We start from the raw sequence: 19,730 nt of genomic DNA, 5'->3' as shown, positions 1-19,730 counted from the left end.
AGCTAAACAAGTCTCCAAGTTGAGCTCCCTCTGTCTTTTTAGAGTATGTTTCAGTTTAATGTTTTCTGCAAAGGATCGCCAATTTGAACAACCATTATTTTGTCTGATAAAATTATGTAAGCTATTAACTTAAGTTTCTTATCAACATTCTTGACGTAAAATTTACACACTTCATTAATTAGGTTTGTTCCTCTTCGCTTTTCACACTAACTTTGATCTTCCTTTTTGAGCAAATATATTGCTTAGACAGTTTCTCATTCTTCTGGGGTTATGTCTTTAGTAACATTCATTATAGAGTTGCAGAAGTCACAAGTGGTAGCTTTTCTGCACTTCAGATGGTTTAAAATTTGTGACAGTTCTTCCATAATTATTGAACATACACATTTAAATCAATGGCACATTGTAATAAACAATATATCAAATAGATCCACAAATAATACCAGCTATAATCATATCACTACAAATGTTTTTCCACTTACCTTCTACAATTATTTTCTCAACTTTATCACTGTGGCATACAAGCAGAAAAGTTGATTTCCTGGACTGATAGCTAGCAACCACAGTGAATAAACTGAAATTGCTGTTTCCAGTGTAGAAAAAATCATGAAATACACTTTTCTCCACATGCATTGTTTTCCTGTGTGGGGTTGATGGTCTCCCATCAGGCACCTCCCCAAGTGGCAGAGGGGGAACGTTATCCAGTATGGGGGGTCCAGGGAAATAAAATACCTGGGACAGACCAAAACCAGCAAGTATGAGAGCCAATGGCATGGGAGAAAGGCAGAGGAGCCCCCATCCATCAACTGCTGCCTTGCAGTCAGTAGAGGGCTCTACAGAGGCTAAGGATGTTCCCCTGAAAATGGAGCCAGCTACCTGGCAAGTTGTAAGGGGCAACCCTTCAAATGGTTGAGCAGAAGATTAACAATCTGCCCCTGTAAAAATCACTTGTTGTAACAAAGGAATAAGCTCAACAGATATTTTGATGATGATCCCAGCAAACAAAAAACAGATAAAAGGTATGTACATAGAAACATGGAATGTGCGGAGCCTATACCAAGCTGGAGCCCTACGCCAGCTGCTAATGCAAGTAAACAGCTATGGTATTGGCTCTTGGCTCTCCAGGAAATTACATGGAAGGGAAGTGATATAGTGGACTAAGGAAATTTCACTATCTTCTATAGTGGCAGGAGGGCAAATACATTCGGTAAAGGTTTTGTGGTCGCTAAAGGACTGAAACATGCTATGATGCGCTTCGAACCAATCAATGAACGGATGTCCACATTAAAATTCAGAGGAAAAATTTTCAACCAAACAATTATAAATGTACATGCACTCACAGAGTAGGCAGATGAACAACAGAAGGATGAGTTTTATAGCAAGGTAGAGCAGTTGTATGAACAAGCTCCCAAACATGACATTAAGATCTTAACAGGAGACTTGAATCCAAAAATATGAAAAGAGGAGGCTTATCAGTCAACAATAGGAAAACACAGTCTCCATGAAACATCAAATCATCTGACATGTTCTACATCCTGGAGGACCTCCTCACTATGGATCAATTGGAATGAAAGTAAATCTAATCTAAACAAATGACAGTGAAATTTTGCTATAAGTAAAAACGTGACTGTCGACAGTACACGTTTTCCAAGCAAAAAGGATACACACAGAAACATGGCTGTCATCAGATGGGCAAACTAGAAATCAGATAAACCATTTATTGATTGATCGGAGGCATGGATTGGATATAATGGATGTTAGGAGCCAACGTAGAGCTGACTGCAATTCAGACCATCATCTAGTGAGCATTAAGGACAGGCAAAGGATCTCACTATTGAGTAAACAAAAAGGCCACAAACAGAAGAATTTTGACATTAAGAAAATTAAGTTAGAAGAAGTACGGAGAGAATATGAGATGAAAATAGAAGAAGGGATTAAGAACGATACTGAAATATCAAATGAACATATAGAAATAATATGGAAACAATGCAAAATTGCAATACTCAAGGCAGCTGCAGAGGTTTTGGGACATGTATGGGCTCAAAGGAAGGCAGATTGGTTTCATGAAGAATGTATGAGAAGAACTGAGAAGTGTAACATAGCATGAATGAAATTATTTCAGAGAACAACTAGAGCAAATCTGAATGAATATAATGAGAAGCACCGTGTAGCTAAGAGGGTTTGCAGACAGAAGAAGAGAGCACTAGAAAAGGAAAAAATGTAAGAAATTGAACAGCTAGGAGAAGAGAAGCAAGTAAGTGAAATGTCCCAAAAGATTAAAGAAGGAAAAGGCCGGGTTTCAGGCCAGAACAAATATATGTAAAAGTAAACAAGGGGATTTGATGGTGTTGAGTAATAAAATACATGACAGATGGGCAGAATACTTCCAGGTTTTACTGAAACCTGAAGTAGAAGGATTAGAATTAGAAGAACTGGTGGAAATAGCTTGTTATGGACCAGAGGTCTTAACACCACAACCCACACTGGAGGAAGTGATACAAGCCATTAAGACTTTAAGAAATAATAAGGCACCTGGAGAAGTTCAGGTTCAGGCAGAACTTCTCAAAAGTGGTGGAGAAGCACTATGGACTGCAATACATAATGTAATACTGACCATCTGGCTGGAGGAGAGCATGCCAAGGGAGTGGAAACTAGCTATTATGTGCTCCATACATAAAAAAGGAGATAACTTAAACTGCCAGAATTACTTAGGAATCTACCTGCTAAATACTACATATAAAGTGTTCCCCAAGATCCTAACTATGAGGCTTACAGATGTGGAAGAGAGATTTGGACGCTATCAGAGTGGCTTTAGAAGAAATAGGTCAACAACTGACCAAATATTCACATTACACATACTACTTGAAAAATGTTGTGAACATCAAATAAACATATTGATTTTAAACAAGCCTATGATAGCATCTCAAGAGTGGGATTGCGGAATGTGATGGAAGAGGCTGTAATACCTAAGAAGCTTGTTAAACTTACTATGAAGACCATTAGTGAAACCAACTGTAAAGTAAAAATACAGGGTGAAATCTCCAGAGAAGTGGAAGTGAAGAAAGGACTGAGACAGAGTGACAATATCCCCTCACTGCTATTCAACCTCTGTCTAGAAAAAGTCATAAGTCAGATAGAGGAGGAACCATTTTTAATTGTTCACTGCAGTAGCTGGGCTATGCAGACAATGTGGCATTACTTGCATGAAACACTGCTGTGCTGTCTGATGCCCATCAATAACTGGAGAGAGGTACAAGGCAACTTGGCCTGGTAGTCAATGTCAAACAGATCAAGTATATGGCAATGACTAACCACTGAAACCATCAAATCTCAGGATAGCCAACAAGGAGTTTGAAAGGGTGAGAGACTTCAAGTACATCAGATCAACTATCACAGAGACATCAGCAGCGAGGTGAAAGCTAGAATAGCAGCAGGCAATGGATGCTACTTAGCCACAATACCCACGCTTAGGAGCACACCTCTGTTACAAAAATCTAAAATCCTCATTTACAAAACAATTATAAGAGCAGTTATTATGTGTGGTGCCAAGACATGGACCATGAGTGTAAATGAGGAAAGGATCCTTAGCATTTGGGAGAGAGAGGTTTTGCGTAAGACGTACAGCCCAATATAAGATCAAGAAGGTTGGCGCATCTGTGCGAATGCAGAATTATAACAACTTTTTGAAGTATCTGACATTGTCTTTACCATTAAAATAGAAGACTGCAGTGGGCAGGACATGTAGTCAGAATGGAGGAAGATAAAACATGTATGAAGAATTTTGATGGCAAGGCTGGAGGCAGACGACGGAAGGGACATCCCACAAAGAGATGGGTGGACGGAAATGAAAAAGACATGACAAAGCATTGAAGAAGACATAACAAAGCTGGGTGTCAGAGGATGGAGACAGAAAGCTATGGACCAGATAGAATGGCAAGATATTGTGATACGCAGGCCAAGGCTCCTCAAGGGCTGTAGAGCCGAGGAATAAGTAAATAAGTAAAATTCATTATAAAGGTGCAGAAGTCACATGTGGTAAATTTTCTGCACTTTATATGCTTTAAAACTTGTGACAGTTCTTCCATAATTATTGAATATACACTTTGTAATAGACAATATATCAAATAGATCCACATACAATACCAGTTATAATCATAACACTACGAATGTTTTTCACTTGCTTTCCATAATTATTTTCTCAACTTTCTCCCTGTGGCATACAATTAGAAAAGTCAGTTTCCTGGGCTGATAGGAACCACAGTGACTAAACGGTAATTGCTCTTTCCAGTGTAGAATGGAATGAAATGAAATGAAACAAGTGTATGGCATCATTGTCCGGGAGGCCTCATCCGAGGAAGTTCAGCCGCAAAGTGCAAGTCTTATTTCAGTTGACGCCACATTGGGCAACATGCATACTGGTGATGAGGATGAAATGATGATGAAGACAACACAACACCCAGTCCCTGAGCAGAGACAATCTCCAACTTGGCTAGGAATCGAACATGGACCCTCTTGCATGGGAGGTGAGCACGTTACCACCCAGCTAAGTAGGCGGTCAGTGTAGAAAAATATCATGAAATACACTTTTCTCCATATGCATTTTTTCTTCTCATGCATAATCATTTTTAAAAAATTTATTACTGATATCCGAGAAACTGTTGATCATGTACAACACTTTATATGGTATCTGCTTGTGACAGAAAAAAAACCTTTTTTCAGTTTCAATTTGTGGTGTTCACTCTAAAAGTTTGGTTGTAAAGCTGATGATGTCAAATTCAAAAATTATTGCCTAGTCACTAAAAGAGACTCTACTCTTAAGTTTGTAGATATAAGTAAGGACAATAAATGACAAAGGGATAGAAATGGAGGAATCGAGGCAGGGGGGAGGGGGTGGGGGGAAGAGAGAGGGATACCAAACTGTTCTTCGCAGATAATGACAAGATAATATTATGATTTTTCTTTCCTTTTTTTCAGCAAAACTATTAGCAGACATTATAAATACATGGTACCACTGTTATTGTCTTAAGACTACAAGTGGCAGAAGGGTACCATTTTCATCTTTGTTTAAAGTGAGAGTCTCACATTAAGGCAGTTGGCGGACATCAATGCGTAAACTCAAAACCTGTAAAGCTCTTTCAGGTGTTAAGTGCTGGATACCAGCCTCCAGCAGTGATTGTGATCGTCCACCTACAAAGTCTTCATGATCAACATCCTCACACACCTTTGCCAATACGCTATGGAGTTGATGTGCAGATGCTCTGGGTAGATTCAGCAGAAGGCACGCTTCCTTTACTCTATAACAATAGTAATTATGTTAAAGTTGAATTACTGATGAAGAGATACAATACATTCTAACATAATTTCATTTTAAAGAACAACTATTCAGAATGCATATACATCAATCCACAGATCTTCAGTCAATATGAGACACTGTAAGATTCTAATGAAAAGAGGGACTCCTTAAATTTAGCTTTTGACAATAACACAGGATGAAGTTGAAAAAAATGAGAAGGACATGATATTATAATTTTTGTTAAAAACTAGATTTTCTCAAATGCTTTTACTTAATTCACAATTTATCTCTAAAAACTTAAATTCTCAATAAAAGCAATAAGTCAAATCTTGTTTTTATGTGGTAATGAAATGAAAATTCTCTCTTTCACATAAATCCAAAGTGAAAAGTACCTATAAAGGGTGAGCCAAGTTAATTAGTGCTAACATGCTACTCTGTACTGCCACCATGCTTCATTTAGTCATTCTGTAACTCTTTTGTGCACTCACTTTTTGAAAGTGAGAGAATACATATTTGCACAAGTTAATTTTTGGCACTTATTCCAAATAGATGTTACCATACAATACAGTAATAATGGAAGTAAACTGTTTCTAAAATGATTATTTCTGAGCTCTGTATTCTTTTACAACATGTATCTCCTACTTTTTTAATTTGATATAAATTTTGTGTAGGAAAAGTTATATAACACATCAAGGCTCCGTTTTGGGCCCACTGCTTTTCCTCATCTTTATTAATGATCTTCCTCTTTGTTCTGAGACAAACAGCAAATTTACCCTGTTTGCTGATGATACCACAATTCAATTGACGATTTGATAGATCGTGATCTTGAACAAACTACAAGTACTGTTTTTAATGACATCTTAAATTGGTTCTCCTCAAATGGTCTCTCACTCAATGCAGATAAAACTCATTATACGACGTTCCATACACCACAAAGTAATCTCGATGAAATTAACATAAAATGTAGAGATCAACCAATACAGAAAGTTGAAGATACAAAATTCCTGGGTGCTTACATAGACACCAAATGTAATTGGTCAGTTCACCTTCTTCATCTATGTAAAAAACTTAGCTCGGCAACATTTGCATTACGGGTAATTTCTTCAGTGGCTGAAGTTGACACCATTAAGGTTGCCTACTTTGACTACTTCCACTCATTGATGTCATATGCTATCATATTCTGGGGGAATCAACCACTTGCAAAAAAAGTTTTCACCATCCAAAAAAAAAGCAATCAGAATAATGTGTGGGATCCATCAAAGACATTCTTGCAGGCACTTGTTTCGGATGATAGGTATCCTAACAACTGCCTCACAGTATATTTTTCCCTTGCTGACCTTTGTGTGCAAAAATTATTCTATCTACCAAGACAACAGTAAATTCCATGGCTGTAACACCAGAAACAAAAACAATCTACATTTCGAAATGAAACGTCTCACTCTGGTACAAAAAGGAGTTTACTACTCCAGCATTAAGCTGTTCAATGCTCTACCACTACATATCAAAGGTGTTCATACAGAACTGCCAAAATTTAAGCAAGTTCTCAAAGATTACCTGACAGAGAAATCTTTTTATACTGTGGATGAATATCTGAAAGAAAATGTATACCATCACTAAACTTATTGTGTCTAGAAGTAGTTCAATTGATTTTATTGTGCATTTGAGCATTAGCATACTTTTTGTAACAGCAAATTGGCTGTACCTGTATTTACTCTTGTAGGCCTAATATCTGATTTAACTTTGTGCTCTTATCTTTAACCTTTATTTGTTTTCTGTTAAATGGTTGTTATGTTATCTAGCTGACATTGTATCTACTACTGTATTTATGGTATGTCTTATGTAAACTATGTACAATTTGACATTGAATTGCCCTTGTATTTACTGTAAGTTTAAATTGAAACCAGTACAATTTGACACGTTCCATATCCTTGTGATTGACTCACTAACTGGATCTACGGAACATGAAATAAATAAATAAATAAAATAAATAGATGGATCCTGGACTGGATTTCCCAAATTAAGTCTTCTCCTTGTGAATGCCATCAACTAATTGTCTTTGACTACATTATTTCTATATAACATCAATGGAAATTTCTGGAAGGGAAAATATGTAAAATAAGGGAAAGGAAACAAATCATCTGTAGCGGACTGATGCATGGTGCACAGAAACATGTGATAGAAAAGTGAACACATACTAGCTTTCGAGCTTTTGCTCTTTTTCTAGTAGAAGTACACACATTAACGCACACAATCGCACAGACAACAAATATACACTCCTGTGGGATGGCGAGATTGATTATTTAAAGCACTTGCATGGGAGGATGGAGATGGGGAGGGGTATGGAAGGAGGCACGACACAATGAGAAGGTTGTGGGGGTAATGGTAGGCAGGTCTTTTGACAGATGACTCAGCTGCTATATAATATGAAAGGAGTTCACAGTGTAGAGCATATGAGAGAGACGAGGAGGGGAGGGGAGAAAGGAGACGAATGTGGTGATACTGAAGGAGACAGGGAGGGAAGAGAGAAAGGGAGAGGAGTGGAAAAATAGGAAGGGAGGAGGAAAAATAGGAAGGGAGGAGGAAAAATAGGAAGGGAGGAGGAAAAAGAGAGAGAGAGGAGGGAAAAGAGGGACAGAGCAGGAAAAAGGGGGGAGGGAGGGGGAAGGGGGAGAGAAAGGAAGGAAAGGGAGAGAGAGGGGGAGGATGCCCACATGAGGACCAAGGAGGGAGGAAGATTGATGGGAGAAGGCTGCACAGGACCTGAATGCAGGAGTGGTATAGACAGAAGAGAGAAGGAAAAAGATAATGTGAGGCAGTGGGGAACAGGTTAGCAGAGGTTTAGGTCAGGGGAATTGCGAGAGTGCAGCACATTCTCTAGAGACAATTCCCACTTGTGTTGTTCAGAGAAAGTAGTTCTGGAAGGTACACTGAAGAGCCAAAGAAACTGGTACACCTGTCTAATATTGTGTATGGCCCCTGCGAGCATGCGGAAGTGCCGCAACATGACGTGGCATGGACTCGACTAATGTCTGAAGTAGTGCTGGAGGGAACTGACACCATGAATCCTGCAGGTCTGTCCATAAATCCATGAGAGTACAAGGATGTTGATACCTCTTGTGAACAGCATGTTGCAAGGCATCCCAGATATGCTCAATAATGTTCATGTTGGTGGCCAGTGGAAGTGTTTAAACTCAGAAGAGTGTTCCTGGAGCCACTCTGTAGCAATTCTGGACATGTAGGGTGTTGCATTGTCATGCTCGAATGTCCCAAGTCCATTGGAATGTACAATGGACATGAATGGATGCAGGTGATCAGACAGGTTGCTTACTGTCCCCTTTCAGAGTCACATCTAGACGTATCAGGGGTCCCTTATCACTCCAACTGCACATGGCCCACACTATTACAGAGCAACTACCAGCTTGAGCATACCCTGCTGACATGCAGGGTCAGTGGATTCATGAGACTGTCTCCATACCCGTACACATCCATCCGCTTGATACAACATGAAACAAGATTCATCTGACAGGGCAACACAGTTCCAGTCATCAGCAGTTGAATGTCAGTGTTGACGGGCCCAGGCAAGGCATAAAGCTTTGTGTCATGCAGTCATCAAGGGTACACGACTGGGCCTTCAGATCCAAAGTCCCATATCAATGATGTTTCGTTGATTGGTTCACATGCTGACACTCGTTGGTGGCCCTGCATTGAAATCTGCAGCAGTTTGCGGAAGAGTTGCACTTATGTCATGTCGAATGTTTCTCTTCAGTTGTCATTGGTCCTGTTCTTGCAGGATCTTTTTCTGGCTGCAGTGATGCCAGAGTGTCAGAGAGTTGATGTTTTACCAGATTCCTGATATTCATGGTACACTCGTGAAACGGTCATACGAGAAAATCCCCACTTCATCCCTACCTCAGAGGTGCTGTGTCCCATCGCTCATGTGCAGACTATAACAACACATTCGAACTCACTTAAATCCAACAACTGTGCCAGAAGCTTCTTGTCTTATGTAGGCATTACCGACCACAGTGCTGTATTCTGCATGTTTACATGTCTCTGTATTTGCATATGCATGCCTATACCAGTTTCTCTGGCACTTCAGTGTAGTATCTAAATGGCCCATGCACAGAAGCAGCTGTTGAAGTCATTAGTTCAGCAACTGGATGGTCAAGATTGCAGTTTGCCACAGTTTTGCAGTGGCCATTTTATTTACCTGTATGTATGTTATGTGCACTGCTGAGAGAGAAAGTATATGAAGTGTTTGCTCACAATAATCAGGGATAATTTCATTTCTGGTGCTTAACAGTTTTCACTTAACTGTTTAAAGTAATTTCTCAATATTTTACACATTACCTTGTCATCACCTTATTACATGTCCCTTTATTTTGACTAAATACAACATGGCAGAGGATTGTTCACTTTGCTTCAGTGCCATGAGGATGTAACCTCTCTATTGTACTCCATATTTTTGGACACGCTGGAGCTCAGTGTGAAGGCAAAGGGAAAATGAATATTCTTTTCATAATGTAAATACAAGAATATGTGATTAAAAAAATACATAAATTAAAGAAAAATGTTGTGGCCAATGAATCTGAAACAAGTTACTGTTTTTCAATAGCGAATTACATCTATACACTAACTGGTTCATTCATAATTATTTATCTGTACTTCATTTATTGTTTGTTACTAACTCTACTGCATTGCTCTCAATGGGTTCACATGACACTTATTACACTCTTTAAGGGCTACAGGTTTTGTAAATTCACAATCAGTATGAAGAGGCAGTCTGTGTGAGGGTGGGGGGAAGGGATTTTGAGTCTGAGATTATATGCCCTTACCAGAAATGTATAAGTTATGTGAGCTGAAGGATAAAATGTTTCTTGTGTTTTTTTATTCTTTGTGTTTTTGACTGTTTGTGATATTACTGCAGTTATTCTGAAACATTCACTGGGGCATTGTGTACAGCTGGCTGCTGGGAGATAGACAGCCCAGGAAACAAGGAACTAAAATGATGACTACAGTGTTGAGAAACTTTGAGGGAACACACTATATTAGTTCTTAACATGAATTATTTTAATTTTTGTTTGGTTGGGCACAAAAATTAGACGAGTTGGTAATAAGTTCTTTAACTTCACATGTGTGTTTGTAAATGGTTCTGACAACTGAAAGGGCACTGGTCCTAAACAGACAGAAAAATTTGATTTAATATGAAATTAGAGAATACTTAAGGAAGAAAATACAATTTTCTTTGAAATTTTCTGCAGGTTGTTTGGAGTTTCCTAGTTACATGAGATACATTAACTAGAAAAAGAAGACATCCAGCTAAATCATAGAGAAAAGCCACCACAGTTTAAGAAGTACAGGCACAAATCATCATCATAAAGAAAATTGTAACTAACTACATAGTAGTTTGTTAGTTTTATTATGAAACAGTTAGGAATACAAAACTATCAACCTTTACTTAGTACGAGCGACACATCAACCTCTTGAGTACTCATTATTTGTGCCTGGGGCACTAAAACTGCCTGTTCTCACTTCTTACACAATACATTTCATTAATTGTATATGCAATGAAATGAATAAGGTGAGAAATGAGGTAAATCAAACAAAAATTGTTGTTATTTTTTAGTGCTTTCAGTAGGGCCATTCCAATATGCTAATCAAGGTTTGTATGTCTCTTTAGTCTGTGTGTTGTGGGTAACTCTTCTAATTCATTATTTAAACGTATCAATTTTAAGTTAATTTCACATTTCAGCCATGTTTTAAACCATTTATGTTATCATTATTTCTTTTTAAATCCACATGAAAGTGTTTATGGTTCTGCATGAAAAATGCCAAGTACATCTGTTCAGAACAGCTTTTACATTCTTAAACTCCATGCATTCTTTGAAACCAGATACTTTATAGAGACTTAGATACTCACATTGCAAAATGTGCCTCTGGTTTACTAGTATATTGTGCAAACAGTGGGAAAAGGTTTTGAGTCATGTCAAACTGCAACTGGATTGCACCACCCTCATTAAACCTGTTCATCAGAATTACTTCTTCATATATGAACTGCAAAATATAATGCAAAATATAAGCATAAGCAGGACAGAAATAAGTCACTGATAACAATACTAATATACCATTAAGTGAATTGAGGAACCTGATTTAATTCTGAAGCTATAGCCTCCCAGGTCTCGGTGAACAGTGGCACTGACAGTAAGTTCTGCAACTGGTGCAGTCTTGTGGCAAGCACTTGGAACATTGGGCAGGCACTTGGTGTAACAGATGGTGACACAAGTTCTCGTGGTGACGGCATGGCATACCACCTAAATAAATGATGGAATACATAATTACATAGTAAAGATGGTAGGAATCAGGAAAAGTGTGTAAGTTATAAAAATGGGTGTTAACTAATGGAGAAAATAAATCAATAAATGACATTCGAAAATGATTTATAAATTATGTTAGCCAAATGATTAAATGTAGATGTATGTGTTATATACGGTACACATCTGAGTAATGGTAACAGAGAAGTTTATAACTGAATCAAATCTTTGTTTTACGTTATTGCTAACTCACTCGCTCTTCACAGATCAGAATGAAATTGGAAATTTTTTTATAGGAGGTCAAGGAGGGATGTTTAAAATTAGCCAAAGCTAGAACACACAACCAGAATACCAAGAAGGAAAGGGAAAGTTCTCCTTCTGCATGACTATTCTGCAGTTCACTACTAAGTGCCTGGCAGAGGGTTCATCAAACCATCTTCAAGCTATTTTGCTACTGTTCTCTTCTCAAACAGCTGTGGGAAAAACAAACATTTAAATCTTTCTGTGCAAGCTTTGATTTCTCTAGTTTTCTTACAGTGATCATTTCTTCCTTTGTAAGTGGACAGCAACAAAGTATTTTGGCATTTGGAGGACAAAGTTGGTAATTGAAATTTCATGAGAAGATCCTGCCCCCAACAAAAAAAAGGCCTTTGTTTGAAAGATTGAGATTGCCACTCCAATTCACATATAATATCTGTGGTTCTCTCTCACCTTTTACAAGATAATACAAAAGAAGCTGCCCTTCTTTGAACTTTTCTGATGTCCTCTGTCAATCCTATTTGATGTGGATCCCACACTGTGCAGCAATACTACAGAAGAGGACAGACAAGTGTAGTGTTGCTGCTCTCTTTAGTACACTTGTTACATCTTCTGAGTGCTCTGCCAGTAAATCACAGTCTTCGGTTCACTTTTTCCACAACAATATCTGTGTGACTTTTCCAATCTACAATGAAGAACCAAAGAAATTTGTAGACCTGTCCCTGTGAGTACACAGAAGGGCAGAAACACGACATGGCATGGACTTGACTAATGTCTGAAGTAGTGCTGGAGGGAATTGACACCGTGAGTCCTGCAGGGCTGTCCATAAATACATAAGAGTATGAGTGGGTGGAGATCTCTTGTGAACAGCACATTGCAAGGCATCCCAGATATGCTCAATAATGTCCATGTCTGGGTAATTTGGTGGCCAGTGGAAGTGTTTAAGTACAGAAGAGTGTTCCTGGAGCAACTCTGTAGGAATTATGGATATGTGCAGTGTCACATTGCCCTAATGGAATTTCCCAAGACCGCTGGAATGCACAATGGACATGAATGGATGCAGGTGATCAAACAGGATGCTTATGTATGTGTCACCTGTTCAAATCATATCTAGACATATCAGGAGTCTAGTATCACTCCAACTGCACATGCTCCACATCATTACAAAGACTCCACCAGCTTGAACAGTCCCCTGCTGACATGCAGGATCATGGATTCATGATGTTATCTCCATACCCGTACACATCCATCACTTGATACAATCTGAAATGGGACTTATCCAATCAGGCAACATGTTTCCAGTCATCAACAGTCCAATGTCAGTGTCAACGGGCCCAGGCAAGGCATAAAGCTTTGTGTTGTGCACTCATCAGTGGTACATGAATGGGCCTTTGGCTCGAAAAGCCCATATCAATGATGCTTCATTGAATGGTCTACATGCTGACACTTGTTGATGGCTCAGCAATGAAATTTGCGGCAACTTACAGAAGGGTTGAATTATGTCATGTTGAATGATTCTGTTCTGTCACCATAGGTCCCATTCATTCAGAATATTTATCTGGCCATAGGCAATGTTGAGATCTGACGTTTTACCTGATTCCTGATATTCACAATACACTCGTGAAATGGTCGTATGGGAAAATCCCCAATTCATCGCTACCTCAAAGATGCTGTGTCCCATCACTCGTGTGCCAGCTATAACACCACATTCAGACTCACTCAAATCTTGATAACCTGCCATTGTAGCAGCAGCAGTAACTAACAACTGCGCCAGACACTTGTCGTCTTATATATGGGCTGCCGACTGCAGTGCCATATTCTGCCTCTTAACATATCTCTGTATTTGAATATGCATACCGATACCAGTTTCTTTGTCACTTGAGTGTAATTATTTGTAATTGTAGTCCCTAAACATTTAGTTAAATCCACAGTCTTTAGATTTGTGTGATTTATCATGTAAGCAAAATTTAGCAGACTCTTTTTAGTGTGCATGTGGATGACTTCACGCTTTTCATTATTTGGATTGTCTGCCCCAATAGCTGAGTGGTCAGTGTGACGGACTGCCATCCTACGGGCCCAGGTTCAATTCCTGGCTGGGTCGGAGATTTTCTCCGCTCAGGGACTGGGTGTTGTGTTGTCTTCATCATCATTTCATCCCCCATCTGGCACACAGGTCGCTCAGACCTGCACCAAGGCGGCCAGACCTGCCCCGCAAGGGGCCTCCCAGCCAATGACGCCAAATGCTCATTTCCATTTTCCATTATTTGGATTCAGTTGTCACTTTTTACACCACGCTGATATCTTGTAAAAATCATTTTTCAACTAGTTTTGATCATCTAATTACCTTAGAAAATGGTAAATGACAGCTTACCTTAGAAAATGGTAAATGGGAGCATCATCTGTAAACAATCTTAGAGGGGTGCTCACACTGTCTCCTAAATTGTTTTTATACATCACGAATAGAAAAGGGCCTATAACACTTCTTTGGGGAATGTCAGATACCACTTCTGCTTTACTTTATGATTTGATGTCAGTTACTATGAACTGTGACCTTTCTGACAGGAAATCATGAGTCCAGTCACACAACTGAGCCAATACTCCATAGCTTCACAATTTGATTAGAAATAGTTTGTGAGGAATGGTGTCAGAAGCCTTCTGGAAATCTAAAACTGAAATCCATTTGACATACATTGTTAATAGCACTCACTACTTTGCGTGAATAAAGAGCTAGTTGTGTTTGACAGGAATGACATTTTCTGAATCTGTGTTGACTATTTGTTAATAAATCTTTATCTTCAAGATAATTCATAATGTTTCAACACAGTATATGATCCAAAATCCTACTGCAAATCAATGTTAGTGGTGTGGGACTGTAATTGAGTGGATTACTCCTGTTTCCTTTCTTTAGTATTGGTGTGTCCTCTACAACATTCCAGTCTTTAAGTATGGATCTTTTGACAAGCAAATGGTTGTGTATGATTGGTAAGTATGGAGCTATTGCTTCAGCATACTCTGAAAGGAACCTAACTGGTATATAATCTGGACTGCAGGCCTTGCCTTTATTAAGTGATTTAAGCTGTTTCACTACTCTAAGGCTACCTCATGTAAGTTATTAAGTATGGGTGTTGGCAGTTGTTCTTATTAAAACTCTGGAATATTAACTTCGTCTTCTTTGGTGAAGGAAATTGGGGAAACCATGTTTAGTAATTCTGCTTTAGTGGCACTGTCATCAGAAACATTACCATTGCTACAGTGCAGTGGCAATATTGATTGTGTCTTGCCACTGGTGTACTTTCCATATGACCAGAACTTCTTTTGATTTTCTGCTAGATTTTGAGACAGAGTTTTATTGTGGAAACCATTAAAAGCATCTCACACTGAATCCATGCTAAGTTTTGAGCTTCAGTAAAACATCACCAATCTTGGAGATTCTGCATTCTTTTAATTTTGCATGTTTTTTTCATCACTTCCACAACAGTTGTGACTTGTTTTGTGTACCATGGGAGATCAGAACAATTTCTTGTTAATTTATTTGGTGTATACCTCTCAATTGCTGTCAATACTGTGTCTTTTAATTTAAACATAATCTGGTCTACACTTACATAGTCAGAATGGAACAAGTTGAAATCCTCTTTTAGGGAGGCATCATGTGAATTTTTTTTCTTTCAAATGGACACACTTTGCATTTATTTTTGGTGGCTTTGGATGTTATGGCAATCACACACACTACAATGATCCTATGATCACTAATCCCTCTATCCATCATAATGCTCCATATTCGCTCAGGATTATTTGTTGCTAAGAGGTCAAGTATGTTTTCACAATCATCTGCACTATGAGTGGGCTCCTGCACTAAGTGCTCTAGCAATTTTTTGGAAAAAGCATACAGTATGATTTTGGACAATGCTTTATGCCTACCATCGACTTTACACATGTATTTTTTCCAACATATCAAGGGTATTCTAGAATGAACTTTCACTCTACAGCAGAGTATGTGCTGATATGAAACTTCCTGGCAGATTAAAACTGTGTGCTGGACAGAGACTCGAACTCGGGACCTTTGCCTTTCGTGGGCAAGTGCTCTACCAACTGAGCTACCCAAGCACGACTCATGCCCCATCCTCACAGCTTTAATTCCGCCTGTACCTCGTCTCCTACCTTCCGAACTTCACAGAAGCTCTCCTGCGAACCTTGCAGAACTAGCATTCCTGGAAGAAAGGATATTGCGGAGACATGGCTTAGCCACAGCCTGGGGGATGTTTCTAGAATGAAATTTCCACTCTACAGCAGAGTGTGCGCTGATAGAGCTTCTTTGAAGTTTGGAAGGTAGGAGACGAGGTACTGGCAGAATTAAAGCTGTGAGGATGGGGCATGAGTCGTGCTTGGGTAGCTCAGTTGGTAGAGCACTTGCCCGCGAAAGGCAAAGGTCTCGAGTTCGAGTCTCAGTCCGGCACACAGTTTTAATCTGCCAGGAAGTTTCATATCAAGGGTAGACTGAAGTCACCACCAACTGTAATTGTATGAGTCTTTACCTATTCGAAATGAGACTCAAGTTTTCTTTGAACTGTTCAGCAAGTATATCATCTGAGTCAGGGAGGGAGGGAGGGAGGGAGGGAGGGGGGTAGTCAATAAAAGGAATCAATTATTAATTTACTCTGGTTGTTAAGTATAATCTGTACCCATACTAAAATATTTAATTACATTGTACCACTCCAACACAGCTAAATACAAGAATAACATATGAAGTGCTTGGTCTCAGATAGCAAGCTCATATATATAAGATTATGAAGCAGATGAAGTTTTTTTTCCTTTCTCAATATTAATATAGAGGGGGAGGAAATTAGAAAAGAGGGGGAAGACATGAGAAAATAAACGATTTGTGACAACAGTTATAACGACAGTAATTAAGCAATCATAAAAATAAAGATTGATGAGGGAGATCACATCCAGCCAAGCCTGTGTTGTATGTTGCAGTCTCCCTCACTTATTAACTAAATAACAGCCATGGAGCTCAGAAAGATTCAGCATGTATAAATTAACAATCACAAAAATACTGTCATTTACGCAGACCAGAAAATGGTTAAAAATAAAGAAAGAAATAAATAAATAGCAACTAAACAAGTGCACATAGGATTCACACTCTGAGGGAACTGTGCAAACTTAATTACGTCATTGTCATGTTCGTTTCTCCTTTATCTCCAGCATCAGGCCAAATTGAGCAATTTATGGTACTTCTCCACTTTCCCCTGTCTTTGAGCATTCTTCTTCTATAACTGTTTTGTTCCAGTCCTGATTCTGTGTTCTTAAACTTGTATTTATTGAATAAATCCATACTGCTCTAGATATCCCTCTTGTCCTCAAACTTGGCCTCCATCATTCATTTTAGCATTCTTCCATTCTCTTCACATGTCCAAACCATTTTAATCTGTTATTCTCAATTCTGTCATTCAGATTTTCTGCTCTAATTTCATTCCTAACATCTTCATTTCTCATTCTCTCTCTCTCTCTCTTTAATCAAGACAGTCAGTGGTTTTGAAAGCAGAAAAGAATACAAAAGTCTCAATAGTAGAAAAAGTGGAGGAACTTTAATATTATATAACCTGTAGTGTATGTATTCCACAGGAGCAGCAACAAAAGGCATCTTTTCTCTGCATTAGCTGTGGCTTAAGCCTATGCTGGTGGTAGCTCTAAAATGTCTTTGGGAGTCTCATCACAATAATAGCCTGTATATGGAATGGTAATTAAAAACCAGCTTCGGATAAAGTTGGGGCATAGCTTGCAAGCAGCATACAGTTCTTTGGGTGGTGGGGAAACTGTGAGAAGTGGACAACTAGTCACAGACTCATTGAATGTGGGCATCATTAATGTGATGACCCTGACTGGGAAGGCAGAAGAGCTGATAAACTTCATGGAGACAGAAAATGTAGAAATGCTGGAGGTTACTGAAGCTAGGTGGAAGGAAAGAGGAAGGAGGAAAATGAGGAAAGGATATGCACTTTACTGGAGCAACAGACACAGAGCCAAAAATGGAGTGGGTATAATAGTAAAACCAACCCTACAAGAATAGGTGGAAGCAGTAGAATACACAAGTGACGGGATGATGAAGTTTTGGCCGAGGACAAATAATGGAGTGAAGGATTTTATTCAAGCATATGCACCACAGACAGGAGATATAAAGAGGAGAACATTGATGAATACCAAGAAAAATATGGGAATGAAATTACAAATATGGAAGTGATAGTGATGAGTGACGTGAGTGCACGTGTGGGAGGGAAAGGCTAGGGATGGAAGGATTAATTGGTCCATATAGATATGAGGACAAAATGAGGAAGGAGAGAAACTGATTGATTTTTGCACAAGAAATGGTTGATTGTGGGCAACATGTGGTGCAAGGAGAAAAAAAGCCAAAAAATAAATCCCAGGAGAAGCTTAAGATGGAGACCATCGAAGAGTTGTGACAAAGATGAGGATGGGTAATATGGACAGAATAAAGGCAGATAGGGAGAAGAAAATAGAAGTGGGGAAACTAAAAGATAGGAAGGTACAAGAAAAGCTTAGGGAGTTACTTAAGCTTAATATCCCAAGCACTGATTGTGGACATGTGGAAGAGGAACTGGGTTAAGTTCAAAGATGTGTTTGTAAGCTCCGCAGAAAACACCTATGGCAGAATGCCTGGAAGTGCAAAGGATAAGGAGACACCATGGTGGAATCAGAAGGTGAAGGAAGCAGTAAAAAGAAAGAAGAAAGCATGCACAAATAGAACACAGGTAAAAAAGGAAGAAAGTAAAAAGCAAATACCAGAAGAGTAAAAAGAATTGTAAGACTGTGATAGCAGAAGACAAGAGGAAAAGCTGGAAGGAATTCACACACAAGTTGGAAAATGATGTTACTGAGGGTTAAATGATGTTGCATGAAATTACAAGGAGTAATAGGAAGAAAAACAGTTATACAAAGCCGGTGAAAGGGGAAAATGGAGAGTTAATAACAAAACTAGAGGAAATACGGAAATATGGAGGGAGTACTCTGACAATCTACTAAATGTGACAAACAGTTCTGAAATGGGTACAGAAGTATGGCATGGGGACCTGAGCCTGGAAGAAGAGAAAGACATTACAATGTTAGAAGCAGAACTAGCACTGAAAAGAATTAAAACAGGAAAGTCACTGGGGATAGATGAAATGGTGGTGGTGGTGATAAAGGCAGCTGTACCTATTGGGATGCATAGGTTTTATAGATTGCTAAGATGCACATGGACTCAGAAATGTGTGCCTAAAGAATAGGAAAACAGAATACTAATTCTAGTGTTCAATACTAGAGACAGAAAAGTATGTGATAGCACCAAGGGATCACTCTGATATTACAAGCAGCAAAAATAATGGAGAAGATACTGGCAAGAAGATTGTGAGAAAAAGAGGAATGTCAGTTAGGAGAGCAGCAGTATGGGTTTCAGTATGGTAGCTCAACAGTGGATCCAGTCTTTAGTATGAGACAGTTGATGGGAAGGTGTTGAGAGTACTAGAAAGATCTGGCGATGACATCTCTTGACTTAGTAAATGCTCATATATATGGAAAACAAACAATTGAAAATTTTCAAGCAATATATGACAAAAGCTTCAGCTGTGCCCAGGCGCAAATTGGAAGAATTGATTGGTTCAGCAATGCTACATTGTTGAACAATGAAGTGTGGTGTCACTATTATTATTTATACTGGTGATGTTTGAAATTGTGAAAGAGTCAAAAGAAGCTCATAGAGAAAGAAACATGGAGTTATTGCTGTTGGTTGAAGATATTTTGATGTGGGAGAACCAACAGTTAAGGAGGTACTCTTATGAGAACAAATAGAGATATTAAAAAACTGAGAGATATGGAAT

The 19,730-nt window shown here is 38.8% G+C and overlaps 1 protein-coding gene across 1 annotated transcript in view; it reads right to left on the bottom strand.

The window, feature by feature from the left end:
- Positions 1-4,934: 4,934 nt before the first annotated feature.
- The window catches only part of LOC124777270 (RAD50-interacting protein 1), a 119,162-nt gene continuing 104,366 nt past the window's right edge, over positions 4,935-19,730 (bottom strand). The window contains 3 exon segments of the mRNA XM_047252602.1: positions 4,935-5,291; positions 11,211-11,344; positions 11,436-11,601. Of these exon segments, the coding sequence (XP_047108558.1) occupies positions 5,081-5,291; positions 11,211-11,344; positions 11,436-11,601 (511 nt within the window). The 3' untranslated portion in view covers positions 4,935-5,080.

Source organism: Schistocerca piceifrons, chromosome 2 (genome assembly GCF_021461385.2).
Source record: "Schistocerca piceifrons isolate TAMUIC-IGC-003096 chromosome 2, iqSchPice1.1, whole genome shotgun sequence".
NCBI classification, from domain to species: Eukaryota; Metazoa; Arthropoda; class Insecta; order Orthoptera; family Acrididae; genus Schistocerca; species Schistocerca piceifrons.
Note: the sequence above shows the minus strand (reverse complement) of the source record. Positions and strands in the feature narration are given on the sequence as shown.